The 22345-nt window shown below is 40.8% G+C and overlaps 2 protein-coding genes across 2 annotated transcripts in view; both read left to right on the top strand.

Moving 5' to 3' along the window:
* Window positions 1-2419: 2419 nt before the first annotated feature.
* On the top strand, window positions 2420-3472 carry LOC6573738 (adenylate cyclase, terminal-differentiation specific). Its single transcript, XM_001999761.4, has 2 exons — window positions 2420-2645; window positions 2709-3472. The coding sequence occupies exons 1-2, from the start codon at window positions 2622-2624 to the stop codon at window positions 3393-3395; spliced, it is 711 nt and encodes a 236-aa protein (XP_001999797.2). The 5' UTR covers window positions 2420-2621; the 3' UTR covers window positions 3396-3472.
* A 14878-nt stretch (window positions 3473-18350) lies between these two features.
* LOC6573739 overlaps window positions 18351-22345 on the top strand; it is a 51104-nt gene continuing 47109 nt past the window's right edge. The window contains exon 1 of the mRNA XM_001999762.4: window positions 18351-19050. Coding sequence (XP_001999798.2) covers window positions 18993-19050 — 58 coding nt within the window. The 5' untranslated portion in view covers window positions 18351-18992. The remainder of the gene's footprint in view (window positions 19051-22345) is intronic.

Genomic DNA, 22345 nt, shown 5'->3' with positions numbered 1-22345 from the left:
GTACGAGTAATGATGGCACAATTGCATTTGTCTGCTGACCTTTGACCGGTCCAGCTTAGGCCTAATGCCCTTAATGGTTTTGTGTGTTTGGCACCGTAATTGCTATTATTAGCTGCTTGTATTTGGACACACTGACCCCATGTGTCTCTCTGTGTGTGTGCACAATGTCTTTTGTATCTGTTGGCGGCTGCTGATGTCATGATTTATGGGCCAATAGAAATTAAGGCACGCGCAGACTTTGAAATATTTTAATTAAGAACACTCGCGCACACGCCGATATCAATTACCCAGTCCACTTGCCAGTGCACCACCGTATCGATGGCCACGAAAATTTGCACGGCAAATGAAATCTGAGCGTAGCTCGGGCAAAATCTTATAATTTACTTTATCGTTTCGGCCAGTTCTGTGGCAACTTTTGACTGCCATTGCGATTTGTTATCGTTTGGGCTTAGTTGTGTTTGCCTTCGGTCTAAAGATAAACAAGCGCCCGGCAGAAAACAAGAAAAACAAGCACCTGACAACCTGACCCTAGGCCATGTTATTTAACTTTGGACACGCAGCTATTGGCGGCTGTCCATATCAGTTATATGACAGCTGCCCAGCAACTGTAGCAACCAAAGTTTTTGGCCCCCATTGCGGGGGTCTTTAAGTTATTTAGTATCTAAGTCGACACCGCCTGAACAAATTTCTATTTTCTTGTGGTTCTCTATGGTTCTATTTCCATTCGCCAGTGGCAAAAGTAATTAAATTAAACGTTGATGGGAAGAAAGAGAGAGAGGGTGGGAGGGAGAGAGGGATGAAGAGTGGGAGGGCGAGTGAGATTCAGAGAGAGGTAGAGAGAGAGAGAGGTAAAGACAGTGATATTTAAAGAGAGAGAACAAAACAGACAGAAAGATAGAAGGAGAGAGGGAGATAGAGACAGTGAGAGAGAGGGTGGGAGAAGAGGGAGCGAGGGGGTGTGTGAGAGAGAGATAGCCAGATTGAGAAAGAGAGAGAGGGAGAGAGTGAGAGAGACACGAAATGCGAGGGAGTGATATATAGAGATAGGGAGAGAGTGAGAGAAATAGGGATTGAGAGGGAGAGATATATATAAAGAGAGAGAGAGGAAGGATCTTAATATATTTTAACAAATTGTACGCTTTGAGCTAAATATAAATGCTGCCCCAGTGGGTCCAATGGGACATTTAGCTCATCGAGTCGACCAGCTAAACCGACATCAACACAAATCTTGGCTGCCCTTTGCTGATGTATGGCGCCTCGTTATGTGCATAAATGAGCATTGCTTAGCAGACCTGTTCAAATAGGCAGAGTCAACGTTAAGGAGGGGGGCACAGCCTGTTGCTGCGGGCATTGTTGGCCTGTGCTTATGCTTATGTTGGCCTATAAATCTGGTCAGCAGCATCCTTCGGTCAGGCTCATTTATGATGAGTTTCCATTGACAGCTAAGTGGTCATGCGTAGCTGGGCCTGAACTATTATCAATTAGAGCGTATTCTCTATACACACACACACACACGCACGTACTCACTCAAACACACACACAGATGCGTAGAGCACATCCTAGCCAGATTTGCACACTTGAAGATGTAATCAGATTTATGTGCAGCAATCAAGACAATTACCTAGCAAATTCTAGAAACCATATGAATCAGTTGATACAGAAACGTGTGTGCGTGTGTGTGTGTGCTGTCTACTCTTGGTTTGTTGTTAAATATTATTATTGCAGGAGTAGTGTTGATGTACTGTATGTCTCCAAGGAGCCATTTATGACTAATTTAAACGTATTTGTTGCCAAGACAATGTGCCAATTTGTTATTCTTGGCCAGTTGCACAGACATTGGCCATGGCTGGAGCGTGGCCCAATTATGTGCGCTGGGAATTTTGTTTAAATATATGTATGGCTTGCTTAAGTAGTTACAAGTGTTACTTGCACACACACACATAACACACACGCATGCACACATGCACACATGCATATAGAGAGTCGCAAGAGATGCAAAATTATAATCAAAATTCATATAAAAAATCATCATTTGGCATCAGCGGTGGCTGCCAGTTGACTAATTAATTAATTATGCATATTTCCGCATAGTTTTTGGTGGCATTCGGCCGCTTTGTAGTTTGACCGCTCCGAAACACGAGTAGTTTTTGCCGCGCTTCGAATTTATGTAACGGACTGCCCAAACCAACGCCCCATTGGGGCACCCCAAGGCGCAGTGTTAACGCTTAAATGGTCATTTATCTTTGATTAACTGTTGTTGGCTGTCGGCTGTCGGTTGTCGGTTGTCGGTTTTTGGTTTTCGGTTGTTTGGCTGTTGCTGTTGTTGCCTGTCTGCTCGTGGCGCGTGTTGCAACCGCCGAAATCGAGCACAAAATCAAAATCAAAACTCCAGCTGAAGCTGAAACTGAAACTTTAGCCGATTCAGCTAGTATATTGTAAGCGTTCGCATCATTTATCATTTTTAGTTACAATTTCGAATTTTCACTCTTGTGGCATTTTTGGACGCAGCGAAATTAAATGCGCGTATAAAAATCAGAGGGCCCTCAACTCTGGACGCCAGTTTGCAACTTTTGGTAGCCGCCAACAGATCCCCGCACAGCATCATCACAGCGCCCCAATATATGTCCATGATGCGTGGAATTCTAGTAAGTATTTGTGGAAATTGAAGACCTTGAACTGCTGCTTACGCTCAGTGAAAACACTTTCAGTTTCTCTGCTTCGTTGCTGTGGCGAGCGCCTCGAAATTGGGCTACAATTACCGGCCAGCTGTCGACGACAGGCGCTTTGCCGACCTCATCGATCGGGAGGCAACCGGATTCAGTGCATCGGATACACGGCAGCAACAGCAACAGCAACAGCAACAACAACAGCAACAACAACAGCAACAACTGTTGGGGCCACAGGCCGTGCCTGATGAGTTTAATAAGGAATTCTATACATATGCCGCGCCCGAGGAGGACTTTGCCGATCGCGAGGCCACACAGCAAATCGCCAATATGCTGAAGCGCAGTCTACGCGTGCTCTTCATCAAGTCGCCCGAGCATCAGGGCCTCACAAATGCCGCACTGCAGCTGGCGAAACAGTCCAGCGAGCAGCGCACGGCCATCTATGTGCTGACCAAGCAGGCGGACGTTGGGGAGCTGGCGCAGCGGCTACAATCCGAGAAGCAGAACTTCGAGCACAAGCCAGAGGTTCACTTTGTGAAATATCGCACGCCCGAGGATGCGGTGCGTGCACAGCAGCTCATCCAGCAGCAATTCAATGCCCTGGGCGGCAGCTCACGCAGTTCCGATGAGGGCGTGGCACCGGTGCTGGACTTCAGCTCAGCTCCGATTGTGGATGAGCGCTCGCCGGCCCAAGCCAGTGTCGGCTCCAAGTATTTGCCTGCAGCGTAGCAGCCACGAGTATTGCAACTAGAATTCCTTTAGTCAGTTTACGTTGTTGTAGTTGTTTCTGTTATATTTTATTAAAATAAGATTCCTATTACAAATTGCGTGTGCCGAGCTGCTGGGCAAGGCTATAATTTTACTTTGATGTAGAAACTGTTCTCGGAGCTAAGCTCTTGACAGAAAATGGAAAATTAAAATTTCGCTCGGTATTATGTTTATGATAGCAAACCACTTTAATACGGGATACTCTTCGATGATGTCCATGGACTATGATTGCAGCATTACATATAGATGCAACAGTGCTCTACATAAAAAAATGTATTGACTGATTAAACATTTGATGTCTGAATAATCTAATCGAGCCTTGCACGAGCAAAGCTTGAAACAGAATCGACTTGGAGTTTATTATACCCTGAACCCATTGAAAATGTGAAATCAGGGTATAATGGTTTTGTTAAAAGTATGTAACAGACAGAAGGAGGCGTGGCAGACCCCACAAAGTATATATATTCTTGATCAGGGCGACGAGCTGAGTTGATTTGGCCCTGTCCGTCTGTCTGTCCGTCCGTCCGTTTGTATGAACGCGTCGATCTCAGAAGATATAAGAGCTAGAGACTTGAAATTTTTTTTCCTAGGTCCGTGTATATCACGCGCATATGAAGTTTTTCTTTATATATCGATAACTACTCCCGATATTTTATTATCGATTAAAAACCTTATCGATAGCTAGGTATTTAATTATATATCCAACACCTTTCGAGCTAGAGCTTCCAAATTTTAAATGTAGACTTATATGTATTTTACATAATTTCGATTTTTGTTGTAATTTACCGCCCATCCTTATATCCACCCCCTCACCCACCTTTGTAAAAAGCGTATTTCAAGCGACTAGAGACTTGTGCTTTGGAATGTACATACATTTTCACCATATGATTACGCCCTGAAAGTTCCATTAAGATTGTACGTCTAGAAATTAAATTATTCAACAAATAAATTCTTATAATGTTGTCCACACTGCAGCGCAGCCCAAGCGCAGTCGCTGCTTACTGCGCAGTTAGCAGATCGCGTTCTAATACGTTCGTTTGTATGTGCCGAAATGAAGTGCAGAGTGATTAGAATATCAGATTAGAGGGTTCAGGGTATCTCCTAGTCGAGCAGTCTCGACTAGAGTCTTCTTACTTGTTTTTAATATTGTAAAAATGCAATATAAATTCTTCTACTCAGTGTGGGAGGTTACGGAAATTATTCAGTATATTTATTGTCAAAGTACGGTTGAGTCCAGATAATTCCAAATGGCAAGGGGAAAGTTTTTTTTTTTTCGATTTACACAGAAATTCAAACTATCGAGAATTATCGATAACGATTTTTTGCAAGAGGATAGAGCTTATTTCGATTTATCGCGTTATTAGATTTAGCGGGGTACAAATCATCGAGACGACCATATTTTAATTCCTTGCTTCTTCGTGGCAGAAGTATATCTCTTATAAGAATTAATTTTATGAAACTTGAGAGTATTCAAAAAGCGACTATCATTTATCTGTTATGCGTGTATTGTGTACGTGTGCTCAATTAAGTATCCTTTGACTAAGTATTGTATGCCCCAGGATTGGTGGGTTTTAGCCAAGTGCTACTGCCACTGCCACGGCCATGGCCATGGCCATGGCCATTGCCTTAGCCACTGCCGTTGCTGTTGCCCAGAAGACAGACTTTGAAAAACGCAGGATACAACTTTTATAATTTGATTAGCTTTGTGCAGTGATTTTGCCTTTGGTGCTGTACTAAGAACAGTTTTGTATTATTTATGCACTATAGTTCTTAGAATTATCGAATGTTTAACAAACGCCTGGTCTGAACTGATATTAATCCATGTTTTAAATTATGCAGAATAATACATCAAGAATTTATTGTAAACGAGAATTTATATCTAATTGAAATTAGTTTTCTATCAGCTAGATGGGAAAGATGGGCAGTCAACTAATTAAATTTAAAGCTGAGAGATTTAGTCCACAATTAGACAATTATTTTTTGCGGCTGGCAGTATAGATATTTTGGTTACAGTCCCTTGGTTACTGATAAATAGAATTCCTTAAATTCTGTTTTAATCTAGATTTGTGCAATGGCAAAGGTGTTTAATTCGCCGCCTTCAGATCAGCAGCACAAAATAAGAAGATAGCTTTGGGGATTCGTCTTATAAGCTCAGCTTCACAGCCCAATAAATTGTCGCTTATTAAAGTTGCAGAAAGGGAGCTTAGAGCATATCCTTGCTGCTGGCAATTTAAAACGGATTCAATTTCAATTGTTGCCGTGCGTGGCAATTGCTGTCTAGGGGGTCCACAGGAGTCGGCGGGTCTTGCAATTATGTTGGCGCTGTAAAGCAGCCAGCACGTATGTGCTGGGGCATGTATGTGTGTGTGTGCTTTTTCTTTTCTTTTTTAAGCGAAGCGAAATAAAAGTAAATAATGAAAATAAAACGCCGGCGAAAGGCGCACAGATAAAAATAAAACGCATCGCATATAAAACGAAGTACCGACAAAATGGCAGACAGTTTGCGAAGCGGGAAATGCCCTACCCCCTTTCCTGATTGTCTATAACGTCTCTATCCGATTAAAGCGCAATTCGGAGTCAATTAATACAAATGAGCGGCGCTTAATACGGATGGCGAGGGATGGGGTGTGAGTGAAGGGGCTTCAGCGATTTGCACAATAACTCGCAAGCAGGAAGAGGCAGTATTTCGTTCTGTTTGCCCCTTGCAATTTAATTAAACAAACAGTTTGCCCTGCGGTTTTCGGCCAGCACTAGCTGCGGCAGCCGCAGTTGGCCCGGGGGACTAGTAATTTGCAGCGGCAACAGCAAAAATGTTTGCCAAGTGCCGACGTGTTGGCAACAACTCTAATCCGTTGTGAATAATTGTTATTGTTTTAGGCACTCGGACCGGGCACTTGTGCTCTAAATTTAATTGTCTAGGATTGAAGTTTGCACGGCCGTCCATTGCGGTCCGTCTGTCAGTCAGCCATATCGATTATTTTTAATTGCTATTTAAGAGCAGTCAAACAAAATAGGCGCAGTTATAGCCCAAAAACTCGCATATACAAGCAAGCATGGCTTTAAGCCATACTCATGTTGAACAAGGTCGTAAGACAAAGATATTTTGGTACATTTGAAAAACAAGATTAATGCATTGATATCTCTTGTCCTGTCACAGCTTGCCGTAATGTCCCAGAAATAGAATTGCAAAGGCAATCAAACTGAAATTTGAACTCAAAAAAGAGAATGGATACAATTATTATTGATAAAAATGTATTCAAATGTCAAGCTATAAATTAATATCTAAAAAAAAAAAAAAAAAAAATAAGATTAACTTTAAGTTAGTTTTAATTCTATATCAACTCCAACTAGTAAATAAATAAATAAAATAATTATTGATAAATACATATAATACATATTTGACGAATTTTTTAAATTTATTTTATTATTAACTTGATTAATTAAATATAAATAAAATTAATTTAATAATTAAATTAATGAATTTTTTAATTTTTTATAAAAATCTAAATAAAAATTAAATCTCAATATCCCAATCTTCAAATATAATATTACATATATATATATTAAATTATTTAAATCATTTAAATAATTTAATAATTTAATTTAATTTAAATAATTATTTACAAAAATTTTTTATTATATTATTATTTGTCGTCTATTTTATATTTATCATTATATTTATATTTATACAAATATGGTAAGTATATTATATATTTATATAATACATCTGGTATCTTTAAAGTCAAGTGTGTGTGTTTGATTCCCAATTGAAAAAGAATGCAATTACAACGAACTCGATAGCGTTCAATATGATTTCAAGGAACTGAACACCCTTCAGAAAGCAATCTATATACACATACATATATGTGAAAGCGTGTTAGTTAACGAGTATTTGTGTGTGCTTGTGTAAAGATTGTATTGTTGTAGGGCCAGGATTTTGTCATGTCACAGCCAATTAAGCTACCTGAAATGAAAGATGAAACGTAAGGCGACAAAGCATTGAAAGCGCTGCTTGGAATCGATGTATGTTCGAGATACACCCACAACCACACACTTACAGCCAGACAAACAATAATTTATTTTGTATTTGTCTACTTGTATTGTAATGGCCCCTCAGCGTGGGCGTACAAAGCTCAGTTCCACGCATCATTATCCCTTTTTGGAGTCTCAAATTGATTTGGAGATATGAATTTCTGTCCTTGGCCGTCGAGCTAATTGTGAAGCGTCTAGCCAGTCGAGAGCAGAACAGATATACATATGCATATCTGGAGGTGTTTATTATCGCTTTGTTTGCCCGATCACATGTCTGTGCTCGCGGGTAATTAAATTTCCCATACATAAACATACATATGTATATACTGTTTCAGCTCACCACACACATGTGGCTTTAACTATGCAACGAACTTAACTAATATGAATAGCTTCTAAGGTGTGATGAACGGGATCGAAAAGGGACTCACACATTGTGGGCTGCTTGATTATGTGTTGGTGTCTTGGCGACCAAACACCACCGACAAAATTATTATTGCATTTGTATTGCGGCAGTCGAAGAAGTACACACAGTGAATGTAAATCGATTCCATATTTGTGCTTGACAGACAATCACAGCTCTGAACAGCTGAATGCGTAATTGATGTGTGTACGTGTGTGTATTAGGCATGTGAGAATGTTGACCTAATTTGGCGTGCAATCACTTGACGCTCGCGGGTCCTTTGCCTCTACGGGCACAATTCAAACACAATTTCCAGAGCGCCAGCTAATACAGCTAATAAAGTGAACCCAGCTTAAAGCCACAAAGCAAATAGGTGTGGTTGCTGCATGTGGCGGGGGACAAGCAAAGGGTCGGCTTCTTGCCCAATTCAAGCATAGACAGCGCATGAACGAAAGCCAGCACAAAACGGAAATGAAACTTATTAAAAGATTTGAATCTAATCGATTTTTGTCCTTTACGCCGAAATGAACTTTGCCGTCACCAGCTCGCAGTTACCAGTTACCAGTTGCCAGTTGCCAGTTGCCGTTGCCAGCTGTGGTGCGGTGCGGTGGGGTGACCATGGCATTTGCCAGCCATAAATTTAATTGAAAACCCAAATAGTATTCTGTCTATGGCAGCCTGGTGGCAAGGCGAGCCGAGTGCATGTCCGTATGTCAAGTAAATACACATACATACATACATGCATACAAGCATATATAGATGGATTTTATTAAATTTACTTAAGCGTCGATAACTCAACCAAATCATTGGCTTTTAGTGCAGAGAGCGAACGTGCTGACTGCCACCTGCGCACGCAGACAAATGCGATTTCAAATAATTTGAATATCCAATTGAATGTGTGCACTTATCGTCACGCACACATATCTCTCAATGCACTCAGCGAGCTGCCCCAGCCCGGCCAAGTGGAGAGTCACGTTTGCCAACTTGCTGGCGTTTAACACAAATGCCAACCCATGCACAGCATCAATTGTCTATCTGACCGTAGTCGTAGCCATAGCCGTAGCTGCAGAGCACCGAATCGATGGCACATTGAAAGACCAACTAGACAGCGGCCATTTGCTGTTGCCCGAGGGCTGGGCCAGCTCAACTTAAGCTGCGATATTGAAATTCGCCTGAGCGGCAAAAGTGTTTGAGTGCATTCAGGCATTCCTACGCTCACACTTGCAGGTGTGAGAGCCGCCACAGACATTTTAAATGGCAAACAGATTTCTGTGAAATGCTTTTCAGCAAGCATTACCAATAAGCGTAGCATATCTTTCAGCGTACAACGACAATAATCGAGCAGCTAAATTCTTTCAAATGATGATTAAAATTGCCGCGCAACAGTGTTAAAAAGTCACACGAGAATGCTTTTATGGCTAACAAGCGATTTGCATACGGTAAATTAAGTGTCAATTAGACTGAAAAAAAAAAAAAAAACTGAACAATTTTCTGTGTATTTTGGTTTTTGTTTTGAAGAAACACTTTAAGCTTTTATCGGCTTATAGCAGTCGAACGCACTCATGAACAATTTATTTGCAGTGTCATAAATATGCGATGTACCTCTGTGGATATTCAACGCTTAAAAATAAAACTGCAGTAATTCTGTAATCTTTTTAGGCCCGTGCACAAATTAAGAACTGTCAATGAAAGTCAATTGAATTAAAATACATTTTTGTACACATGCTGAATATAAGCTCAATTTTGCAGCATAATTGGTAAAGTGGTTCGATTTAGCCATTTTAATATCCACTTTGAAATTTTAAATGTTATTCAAAATAGTTGTCTAATGGCTCGCACTGGGGCGCCTTAGATGTAATGTGACAATTAGAGCAACTTGCTGACCAAATGCAATTAAATTAAAATATATTTCAGAGGCAGTCCTGCAGTGCTTGCAGTGTTTATTGATATTGAAATGCAAATAACACTAATATAAGAAAAATATTTATTTCATAGTAAAAGGCCACTTGATGCTTATAAAGCTTATAGAGCATATCCTAGTCAACTGCTAAATTGATTCCTTATTTTGTTGCTTGTGCAATAAGCAGATATTTTTGAATTCTTTCAAACTCAATTCCATTTATTTAATTAACTTTAAATAGTGGCAACAAGTAACAGCTGCACTGCGCTTGCACAGACACGCATGGCCACAGAAAAATAAATATGTGTGTGTAAACAGATGCGTGCATGTTCGTGTGGGTGTGTGCGTGTGTGTTCGTTCTGTTGTGTGCAATCAGTGGCTCAATCCTTTGTTGCTGTTTTGCCATCCAACTGAAAGAGACACAGAGCAACCGAAATCGAAGCGCGTGAAACCAAAGCCATAGCCAAAAGGAAATGCTGGTCGATAGCCAAAGGCAACTGATGTGTATGCAATTTTTTTTTTTTTTTTTTTTAAATTTCTGAAACTGCAGCGAGCAGAGCCACAACTGTTGACAATTTAATGCTGAACATGTTTTGAGTCCACTGCGTGCACTTCAATTGCAGCGTTTCAACTAATTAAATTCGACATAACCAATATTGAGATTAGCTAAGAATGACATAATAATATTGAGTGTTAAGTTATAAATTCGATGAACTATATCGATACAATATTGTGAACAATAAATATATTTTGCTACTAAATATTTTTCTTATAATTTCATACAGTAAAAAGTCTTATCAAAATGTAAACAAGTAAGAAAGCTCTAGTCGAGACTGCCCGACTACAAGATCTCCTGAACCCTTCGAGCAACTGATATTTTAATAAATATTCACACATGCACACACACACAGGCACCCACGCAAAAACACGCATTGGCTGCAGTGGTGGGAACTATGGGAACTTTATTGCTTAACAACTTTTCTTGTGGATGGACTATCTTCATGGAACTTTCAGATTATGATTATAACAATGATATGTAGGTATTTGCAAAAGCACAAAATAACGGGAGAAGTTGTCGATTTTTGAAACAAAACTCGATATTCACGTGGTACACATGGACCTAGGAAAAAGATTTCAAGTCGCTAGCTCCTATATCTTCTGAGATCGACGCGTTCAAATATACGGACAGACGGACGGACGGACAGACGGAGCTTAATCGACTCAGCTCGTCATCCTGATCAAGAATATATATACTTCATGGGGTCTGCCACGCCTCCTTCTGCCTACTACATACATTTCAACAAAATGGGTTCAGAGTATAAAAATAGAAAAACTCAAGTAATGGAAAAATTTATACCACGGAGTATACGTTCGATTTAGTACATTTATTTTTAGAATATCAAGTTATACGTTCGATTTAGTATATTTATTTATTCCTTACATAAATTAGTTTCTGGGGTATTCAATTAAAATTATTCACCTTACGTTGAATGCCATCCGAGCAGCACTTTTGGTTGCATGCCACTTGATCACGTGACTGTGGAAATCGTGCATTTATCTTTTTAACCGCCGGCAGCTGTCATAAATGCAGCCGCACATGCAATGGCAATCGCATAAATACAGCAATTAGCTAAAGTTGCGTATACGAGGTGTTGGCTCACGCTATGCGTTTCCGTGTGTGTTTACTGCTGTTTCAGGCACTAAAGCCATACGCCTGCATGGAAATTTATGAGTGTGTGTGCATGTGTGTGTGTGTGTGAAATGCAATAAAAACTGTGGATGCAATACATTTGATTCACTTGCGCTCTCTATTATCATCGGTTGCTGTGGCGCTAGGGGTAAACAGACAGACAGTTAGTCGGAAAGAGTGGGAGAGGGGGAGAAGGCGAAGGGCGAAGCAGTGGAATGGCACGGTGTTTCGTGTATCAGCGCACATGTGAATGGGTGCGCGTGTGTCTGCGCGATGCGTGCAGATCTCAGCTAAGCCGTATTAACGTCATTCAAAACGCGCATCTAAGCAGCGGGCCCTTTGGCCCCGGCTCAAGCTCCAGCTTTAGCCCCAGCGCCAGGCCTTGCACGGCTGCACACGTCGCCGCTCACAGTTGAGCGCGCCCGCCACTTGCGAATAGAGGTTGCCGATTTTGGCTGGCGGCGGTGCACAAACGGCGCACATTACATACATATTTAAGTACAAGTGATGGCGCCATTGCCATCGCCGTCGCCGTCGTCGTCGTCGTCGTAGTCGTAGTCGCTTGGCCGTGTTAAACACGTATTCAACACATGCTCGACATGTCGTCGGCGAGTGTCGTTGTTGTTGTTGTTGTTGTTACTATTGTTAATGCTGTAGCTGTAGCTGTAGCATTGCTGCGTTCGCCTTGCAGCCACAGCGGTATTCAGTTTGTACAGCCAGAAATCATTCTGGCGCACCCAGAACACTTCTTGCCCTCCAGCTAGAGGAGCCTAGCGCCATATTCTCGTATTTACTCTGGTGTGTGTACAACATGGGAGTTTTTATTGTTGCTTCAATAGTTCTTTCTCACTCTCTCTCTCTATCTCTGTTCGTCTCTCCCTCTCTCGTTCCGTTTCCATCTGTCGTGCTCCCTGCGATTTCAGCTTTGTTCGACAGCATTTCAATTACTACAAATGATATTTGTGTGTGCTGCAGGATGTGATGTGTGCTCTACGCCATGTCGCGTTGCTCTGTTGCTCCCAGGCGTCGAACTCCTTCATAGTGAAGCTTCATTATCATCTATCTGATTTTCTCTCTCTCTCTCTCTCTCTGTCTCTGGCGCTCTCCACGTAACTTTCATTGATTTTTGCACCTTTTCAGAATTTTTTTGTTATTTTCAAATGCTTTTTTTTGCGAGGGATAAGAGTCGAAAGACTTTAGAATGGCCCTAGAAACTGTTGCAAATTGAGCTTTGTTCTGGGCAATTGGGGCGACTGAAGGGGGGCTGATTAATGAATTACCTCAAAGCGACTTGTTTGCTTTTATGCCTCAAATCGCAATCTTTTGTCCCTGCTGTCATTAAGTTAAATTGTGCGTGTGTGCCATTAAAAGTTTGCCTAGCCTTCATTCGACGTTGTCCTTACTTTTAATTATATATATCACTGTCTCGCACACACACGCCCACCTACACCCACACGCACACACCCACACACGTGCACATTCTGTCAAAGTGGCCTGTCAACAGCCGTTGGCCAGTCGCTCAAGCAATCGAGCGGTCATTGGACCAAGTTTTGATGAGGGTTGTCATCGTCATCGTCAGCGTCAAACAAATGAAAACATATGTAGCGGTAAAGGCAGCACCCAACACCAACAACAGCAACCCAAACGAGTGTCCATATTAATATCAAATGAACTGTGAGCACAATCATGATGTGCCTGCGGCCCTGCGGCAGCAAAATGTGCTGGACAAAACTTTCTAATGGCATCTGACACCGCCGCCAGCCACAGTCCCACAATAGATGACACAATTTTACGTTTTGCATTTTAACTTTGTGCTTCTGATTTCATAATCAAATGCTATTAACTAACTAACTAAATATTTCATATACCCTGAGTATAATAAGATTTATGATGGGGACTAAAGCTACCAATGCAATGTGAAATATACACGAACGGAAAAAGAAAAGTACTGAATGCGAGTAACAAAGTTAACTTATAAATGAAAAGTACTTCAATTTTCAATTTCAGATCATATTGTTTGCAAGATTTGGAACCAACTAAAAATTTGTGTTGTTGTTCTTTTTATTGCCCACAGAAACAATACTAATATTCTAGTATGTACATACAGAAAATTGAATGCGTTTCAATGCAAATGATCTATAAAGCGAAATATTGAAACAACACAATGGTTTTCCACTCTGTTTTTGTGTGTAGAAATAATTGGGAATTTCTGTGCCCTTTGCACGGCAATGGAGTTTCAGCCATCGGACCTGACTGAGTCGATTCTAGTGCATGCGTTGTTTGTTTACTGGGCATAAATAAAGTAAACATTCTCTATCACACACACACGCACACACACATTCGGAGTGGTGCAATGTAATCAAGGGCTATCGCATTGCGTATTTGAAAACTCGAATGCAATCTTGGCCAATGGGCGAGTGTGTGTGTGTGTGTGTTGGTACAACGCCTGCGCTTGCCTGTTGTTGAAGCTATGCGAAGTGCTTTGCCTGGTCAGTGACCGTAGCTCTGTGGGGCTTATTCAACTGGTGAGTGCAATTGTCGGTTATTGGCGCCCGGGTGCACACACGAATGCGCCTCAGGCGACTGCAGCACGGCCAGTGACTGCCAGAGCGAGTGACATATTGCCTGACGGCGCTGGTTGAATGATAATGGCAGGTGAGCCAACACCTGCCGTCATTTGCAACTTTAGTTCACAGTGCCGACATTAATGCCAACTGCACGAGCCACTGGCTGGCAGTAGGCAATATTCATATTTTAATGGTTAAGTCTTTGACTCAATTAGCAACTGGTCAGCAGCTATACGTGTGTGTCGGCTGGAGCTGACATAGATGTCCCCACAGGATAATCACTGTAAACTGTGGCCATTTATTCATATGAATTTATTCAAATCAGGGCATGGCCAGCAGCAGAAGACGGCCAACCTCCCAACGAGCAGGCATTTTGTTGTGGCTCTGTTGAAGCTAAACTATTTTGCATTTAGACCAGCTAGCGCTTAAACCAAAGCCATAGCCATAGCCGTAGCCGTAGCCGTAGCTGAAGCCAAACCCAAACCCAAACCCAAACCCAAAGCCACAGGCACTGGCACAGTCGATGCCAAACGCTTCGTCCTGCGCCAAATACGTGCCAGTTACTTGCATTCGCTACATGCGCGAGAACCTCTGTGTGTAGGTGTGTGTGTGCGTGTGTGTGTGGGTGTTAGTTTTCGGGTATGGGCAGCTTTGTTCACATGTTTTCACTTGCTGCTTAATTTGCATTTAAATGGTTTTTGCACTTAGGCTATTTCCCGTGTAAATGAGCTTTGTTGGCTGTTGTTGTTTCTGAGCTTGTTTTGCCATTGTTGTTGTTGCTGTTAGTGTTGGTGTTGTTGTTTCCTCGGCCCACTAAGCAAGCCAGTGCTAGAGGCCGAGCTTTTGTTTTATATAGGCTTAACTTGCATTTTACCAAGGACACATGCCACTTCCTGGGCCCAGTAAGCTAACATTGTGCGGCTGCACGTATTATACAATATATGTACACACTGTATTACAATGCTCAGGGCCTCGCGACGCCTCGCCCTGCCCGAGTCGATGCTGCTGGGATGTAGTCAATGACCTTTGTTATTTCCAGTCACTTAAGGCATTCCCAGCACTTGGCAGTTCCAACAATTTTGCGCTTTGAAACTTGGCCAGGTAATATCATAATAAGATTAGAGTGTTTAAGCCGTGTATTTGATGTAATCTTAGACTTCCCTCTAAGCTATCAAAACACTTAGTATCATACTGCGTGTAATCCGAAACCACTCACCGGTAATTTGCAGAGGACCTTTATGAAAACCAACGATATGGGGGTATGAAGCTTACAAATTCATATATGTATATTGTTGTAAATGATGTAAATTTTGAAAATGAATCAAATCATTTGCGTAAACAAATTATAATTGCCAACACATGGTAAAATTTCGAGTAATTAATAACAAAACACTTGAAAAATGTAACACAAATATTTATAGTTTTAATTGATTGCAGCATTAATATCTGGCATATCTTTGATTATGTTTGCACAATGAAATAACGTCGCAAAAATAATGAAATCTGTGAGTCGGCGATGGCAAACAGACGCGGAATGTATACTATGTAAAATATTAAACGCTTAGCGCACACTGTGTACATTTGCATTTGCATACACAAATACGGAATATAATAAATATTTATCTATGCATAACGGGACATATATGTGTGTACGTTTCCTATTTTTGGTTGTCCGCCCAAATTGAATAACAGGAAAATGTTATTTGTAGAACTGTGACATTGCCCAGTGTCGACCGAGCCCTCTGCCCTTCATCTTTCGGCTGGCTGGGATTTATGTAAGTGACATTTATCATACGCCAAGTTGGCACTGAGCTTATCGATTGACTGCATGGCTGCATGACGGCTGGATAAGGAGGAGCAGCAGGAGACCAGCAGGAGGCGCAGGAGGAGGCACATAGACGGCAAATTGTCGTGGGCAGCACAGTCAGCAAATTAACACTGGGTATCAGCCACGCCTTTTATGACTTAATAGCTGAGCTGACTTGTATAAAATAAGTATGTCAGTTAGCAAACATTGACCGAGCGGAGAGACCATGTTCCCATTTAGCACACTGTCAACTTTTGTTGTGGTCACTAATGATGACAGCCGCCCAGCCAAAACATCAACACACACTCCAGCTGACACACACAAACACTCACACACACACATATCGGTGTAAATATCGTGTGTGTGTGTGGGTGTTGGGGTATCTGTCTGCTTTTGTGGATAACGCCAACTGCCGACTGCAAAATGCACAAATAGTCCTTGGCTCTCGCATGCCACAATGGTGTAGCCGTGACTGCTCCCCCCGCCTGTTACCGTCTCCCCTGTATATCGGGGCCCGACTTTTGTAGGTAACGAGCGGAGCGTCAAAACAAGCTGATTTGATTGTTTGTAATTAAAAGTGGACGCAGCGAAAATTAAATGACTGTCTACAGGACACAACGTATCTGCATGTGTTTGTGTAAGCCATGATGCACATAAAAGTTGATGTCCACGTGCTTGGTTCCTGCTTTCAATTTAAACTCTGAAACCTAATAAAAAATAAGTGAGTAATGCAAGCTCTGTGTGCTCTACGTGCCACGACCTCGACGACAGTATAAAGCTGTAGAAAAGCGCACGGGAAAATTAAATCCCGATTGCTTGAGAAAACTTTCCCGGGTAGTTTATTTGCGTTGTGCCTAACGACTAATTGATACGTCGCAGCACTGTCAAAGGGTCTTAAGGGACTTTACTCACTTAAAGCTGAGCCCACATCGAACCAAGAGATAGATGTCTGTCAACATATGTATTAACAGCTATGAGTAATTGGCTGGTTGGTGACAACTAGAGGGAGTGACTGTCCAAGAAAAATAACTGTATATAAAAGCAATGTATTAGTATAGAGAAGGTCAAAATCTTTGCCGTATGGGATATGGTATATGATTTCTATATATTCATAAATAAATTCCAAATATAGTACAATAGTAAATAGTCATTCTCTAAGAACTCCAGCTCAAGTCTCTGGAAATACAATGTTTATTTTATTTATTTATTGACATCAACTGAGAGAGCGAGTTAAAGTATTTATATTAATATCTATATTTACATTCAGCAGTGGAAACGCCAGTTGAACCAAACCCATAGACAAAATATGTTGCATGCTTAGATTCCGCCCATTCTCAAATAATAAATTATCGGGGCAGCGCTTCCCTGAACACTTAGTTCTATTTGTACTAATTATAGCCATTAGTTGTTTGTACCTTTAGCCAATTAAAATATATATAAATTATATACCCATCAAAACATGAGTCCTATAAATAATTCAAGCAAACAATGCACGGTGGTCCAAATGCTAAGAATAAAATATTTATTTATTTATTTATGGGTCACTTTATTATACATAAAATTTCGGTATAAAAAATTGTAGTGTTTAACATATTTAGGTTAAGAGTATTATAATACAGTCTGAGAGAAACTGTATAGGGACAGAACTAGACTTCTATATCGTTTCTATTGCCTATTGAACGTAAAGGAAATGAAATGAAATGTTTGTTTCAAGTTGAATAGGAGACATAGTTCCACTGATATTCGACGTAGAAGTTACACCAAAGTCTGCGGGAGGCTTTGAATAAACTGGGGTAAACCGCAATCGACACCGCAATAAAAACCGAAATTAAGGCAATAATTTACATGAAACATAATTGTTTAATAGAATTTTAAAGCTTACGGTAATTAGTGGCTTGATAGCCCGAGATACTATTTAAGACCAATTTACATTCCTTAACTTTGATAATCGTTAAAATGTCTGCTAGGCCAATTATAGAGCTAAGTGCTTGTTAGCTCTTTGTTTCAAGCGAAATAATATCTGGACAAATTATTGTATACTGGCCAAACCTTTGGCAACTCGGAAAGCAATCAAAACAATGGGGCATTGGGGTTGCTGTCTACCGCATTTAATGCATTTGAAAAGGCCACTTTGGCTGCACAGGCATTGAGGTCAGGGGTCAGAGAAGGGGAAGCGGAGGAGAGAGGGGGTAGCGACCATTGGCAGGCAATTGGCCAAAGGAGCTTCAACAGCCTGTTGCTTCTACGTTGGCTAAGAGCCGGTTCCAGTGAGGACTAAGTCAAAGCCTGTTGCGGTAGAGCAACAACTGTCTGGATAAAAGAGAGCCAAAGCTCGTTCGCTCGCTCGCTCTCTCGCTCTCTCGCGCTGGGCTGCTGGAAAGCTTTTGCTCTCTTTGCGGCGTTCGTGGTATGGCCAACGCTGGTCGAATGGAAGCGCTACTCCCACAATGTGCTCGTGCGTGGTGTAGGTGTATGTATCGTGTCCGTCGATTTTCCAGCCTCGTCGGGACTCGGCTGTGACAGTTCAGTCTAGGATAAACGGTTACGGCGGCCACAACACGAGCGCGCGTGCGATTAGCCCGAGTTGGAGCCTTTCAAAGAGTCAAACAACGGAAGAGAGCACTACCACCGCAAACGTGTTGCGTAGTGTAAAGTGCTGCGAAAGCGAAAGTGCAAACCGAAACACACCGTCAAATATTTGTGTGGGTGAAAGAGTGTTAAAGTGTGTTCTGGGGAGTTCTCCCGCACGCAAATGTGAACGCAGCAGAGCCCCAGCCATATTTCTCACGAAGCACAAGAAAAATGCAACTCCACTTATATTTGGATCAAGGCAATCAAATCGAATAAGTTTTGTGTGCTAATAAAGGCAAATCGTGACGCGTTTTCAATTGGTGCCAAAGCAAATCCATACAAATAAATGTTAAGCAAACACCACCGACTTGGTCAATTCAATCCAATTCAATTACCTATCCCAACATCAATTGTGTGAAGATAATCAATTAGAAATATTCATTTTGAAATCGTATCACTTGCGACAGCGACAGCAACGCGAGCTGATCAAATATATTTTCCGAATAGTTATTTGCAATTTGAAAAACCTCTAAATCGCTATCAAGAATTTGCAGCAGCTGCAGCGCCCACCACAACAGCAACATCGGAAAAATGTTTAACTTTTGGATAATCGTTTTATGTCTAGGATTACTAGCAATTAAGCCAACAAGTAAGTTCAATAGGATTGCGAACAAGCTCTTTGTGATCTTTGTCAGTGGATTATAATTAAACTTTAATTGAAACAGTTGCTCCATGCTGGTGCAAAAAGTGCTAAATTTGTGTCGAAATATGTGTCACATAGTGAAATAAATCCACCAACATTGTTGACTTCATGCGACTTTTTCATTTGCCAGTTTTTATGGTTATTAGTCTGCAAACTTTTTATACGCCACGCCAAAAATTCCATTATTACTGTTGTCAATTACCAACTTCTATTTCATAAACTGTGTCAACAATATATATATTAAATTTATAGAAGTTGGTTATTTACAAAAGATATGAAAGAATCTTTAGCGTGATAGATATATGATATATGTTTAATATACTAATATAATCTAATTCTTGCCAATAAATTTTGGAAATTTTTCATTTGAAGTGCGACTATTCTTAGTGTGTAATACTTATGTAATCCTTATGCAGATTATATAGGTCAAGTTGAGTCTAAATCAAAAGATCTGTTTATATATTGATTTAAAATCATTTCAAGCATCATAATTAATAATATTTATATATAAATTTGATTTTCACCATATTTTTGAAAGATTATGCAATTATTCAATATTAAGAATGTTAGTTTTAAATGATTAACTTTTACCTTATTCTATAAATTAAAACTAAAAAATGTTCTACACAGTAGGCTGCATCTGAACTCAATTCAGTAAACTCTGCTCGAAACGTGCAAATTTAAAAATTACAGCTGGCAACTTGTTAGAATTCAGTCTGAGAATTCACATTCAAGATAGTGGAATATGACTACTGCACTAAATATCGAATTAAAATATAATTTTTAAAAATTATTCAATTTAAATACACATATTTATCGTATAAAAATTTGTTTAGCTAGGAAGATTTTCTGCCACCGACAATTATATTCTGCTTATAATTGTAAAATAAGACCTTTTTATTTTATTCGAGTGATTCTGAATTGCAATGTCAAAGTTTCAATCGAAAGGTCGAGTTTGTGTGAAGGGTCGACATTTCGTTGCCAGAGAAGGCTAGTCAACTTGACAACCATTTGTCAGAGAATGCTATAATAGTCAGGTCAACATACCAGCTAATAGTCATAGAAGGCTATTCTATTTTTATGCGAATAATTCTCTGACATTACCCAATCCTTAACTTGCCAGCTAAATGACATAAAAGGTTTACTCTGACATTATCTCAGTCCTTAAATTATCCGCATGATTTATCTAAGAGCATGTACAAATAGTTTGCATTTCACCGCAATTTCTTTGGTTATATAAAACCGCAAATACCGTAAGATTTTTAAATAAGCAACAGTGGAGAATGTAAGTATGCTACTTTTTGCCGTAATAATGTAAGCAAGCGGATGGCTTATTTAAGTTGCATATTTATGCAATTGCTTATTGTGTAATCCGCCTTAAGCTACTGCAGCCAAGCACAATTTGAATATCAAATGCCAATAGCAGACTCCCTGCCCTCAGCCGGGCTTTGTTCGGGCTTTGTAGCAGCTCCTCGCCTCCTAAACCACCGAGGTATTTATAAAATTCTCCATTTTAGTTGAAATATGCATAAGCAATGGAGGCAACAGCAAAGCCTTCTAGCTAATTGCAAATGGCGAGCAGGCATGCAAGCAGCAGAAACACCTGCTTGTTACCTGCTTGATTTCCATCCCCCTTGCCATCCACGGCAATGCAGACGTGGGAGACGTGTTGCTTTTCTTCAAAGCCGACTGACCTTGCCCAATGGAATGTCACGCAGTTGGTCAGTGCTGCTCCTTTGCTTGCTGCTCTTGGCTGCTGCTCCTGCGGCTACTCTGTATTTTTTCATAAGCCTCATGAATAATTCAGATAGCACGCTTCGATTATTTACTTCATAAACATTCTGCTAGAGTCATGCTTGCCTGTGTGAGAGTACACCTACATATTCTATGAATAGAACATACAGGTATGCTTCTTGACACTGCGGGGGCAATACAGGTTTTTAATTTTTTAAATTGTTTTGTTCAGGCCGGCAACATGCAATGTAAATTTTTTATTATACAAAATGCCTTTTAGTTATTTACTAAGCTGTTAGGCGGTCGGTCTCGGATTGCTTGCTATCTGCTCGGGAAATTGATGGAAAATGCCGATTGGCGTAGGTGCATATCTGTCGTATGCTTGATTTGATTACTTAACCAATAAGTGACTTTGGGCTGACTGGGCACATTAATTACATCAGCTAAAAAGTATGTCACGAAATTAAATTTAATTACAGCTTCATTTGAGGGCAAAAGTTAATCAAAAACTCAATGAGCAGCTGATAAAAACAACAGCCCCGTATCTAGTACATGTTGTCGAGGCAACGTAATCGGTGAAAAATTAATACGCCGAAGAGCAGCAGCAGCAGGAGTAGCAGAAGCAGCAGCAGGAGTAGCAGAAGCAGCAGCAGGAGTAGCAGCAGCAGGAGTAGCAGCAGGAGCCTGCCAGCCGCGTCGATGAAGCAACAAGGAACGGTGAAAGTCGTAAAGCACGTTTGGGTCGTATTACACCGCCAATGGCTGAGATAGGAGCTAGCAGCGTATAAATTGTTGCGTTGCGACAGTAAAATCAATTTCAAGTCGTTAAGCGAAATGAACCTTATGAAGAGTTTTCTTTCTATGGCTGGTTTTTTACGGAAGTGAAAGTTTATCAAATCCACCACACACCACACACCACACACGCGCACACAAGCACAGAGGTGCCATTAGCAGGCCTGATCGTTGCCTCAACTCTCGATGTGTAATCGAGATATAGTATCGGCAGCTGATGCGATTATTATTGATTTTACTTGAACTAAAATTGGTTGGATTGAATTATTTATAGGTAGGAGCGATTAGAGTCAAGTGTTCTTATGGCCAGCAGAGAGGTTAGCAGAGAGGCTCCCAGAGGCTAATTGCATTGAAACTGTTATCGGGCAAAGGTCAGACGTGACGCTCATAACAATTCCATTTGATAATAAGCATCTTTGCTGCCAACTATTTGCTTAGCTCTTGAATTCAGATTCAATTTACAAATTTTAAGAAAATATAAATCAATTTGCCTGCACAAACAGAGAGCTGTCCCATGAAATTTACATCCATGCAAATATTATGCCAAACGCTGGCTGCCACAAAAGCAACAGTGCGTGGGGGGAGGATGGATGGCCTTCACTGCATATGCTTAATGTGCGCACATGTCCATATAAATGTAATAGTTATAAGAGCCACCAGCAGCCAGCAGAGGCAGCAACAACAACAGCAACAACAACAACAACAACAAAAGCGA

Source organism: Drosophila mojavensis, unplaced genomic scaffold, assembly GCF_018153725.1.
Source record: "Drosophila mojavensis isolate 15081-1352.22 unplaced genomic scaffold, ASM1815372v1 contig_16, whole genome shotgun sequence".
Lineage (NCBI taxonomy): Eukaryota > Metazoa > Arthropoda > Insecta > Diptera > Drosophilidae > Drosophila > Drosophila mojavensis.
Note: the sequence above shows the minus strand (reverse complement) of the source record. Positions and strands in the feature narration are given on the sequence as shown.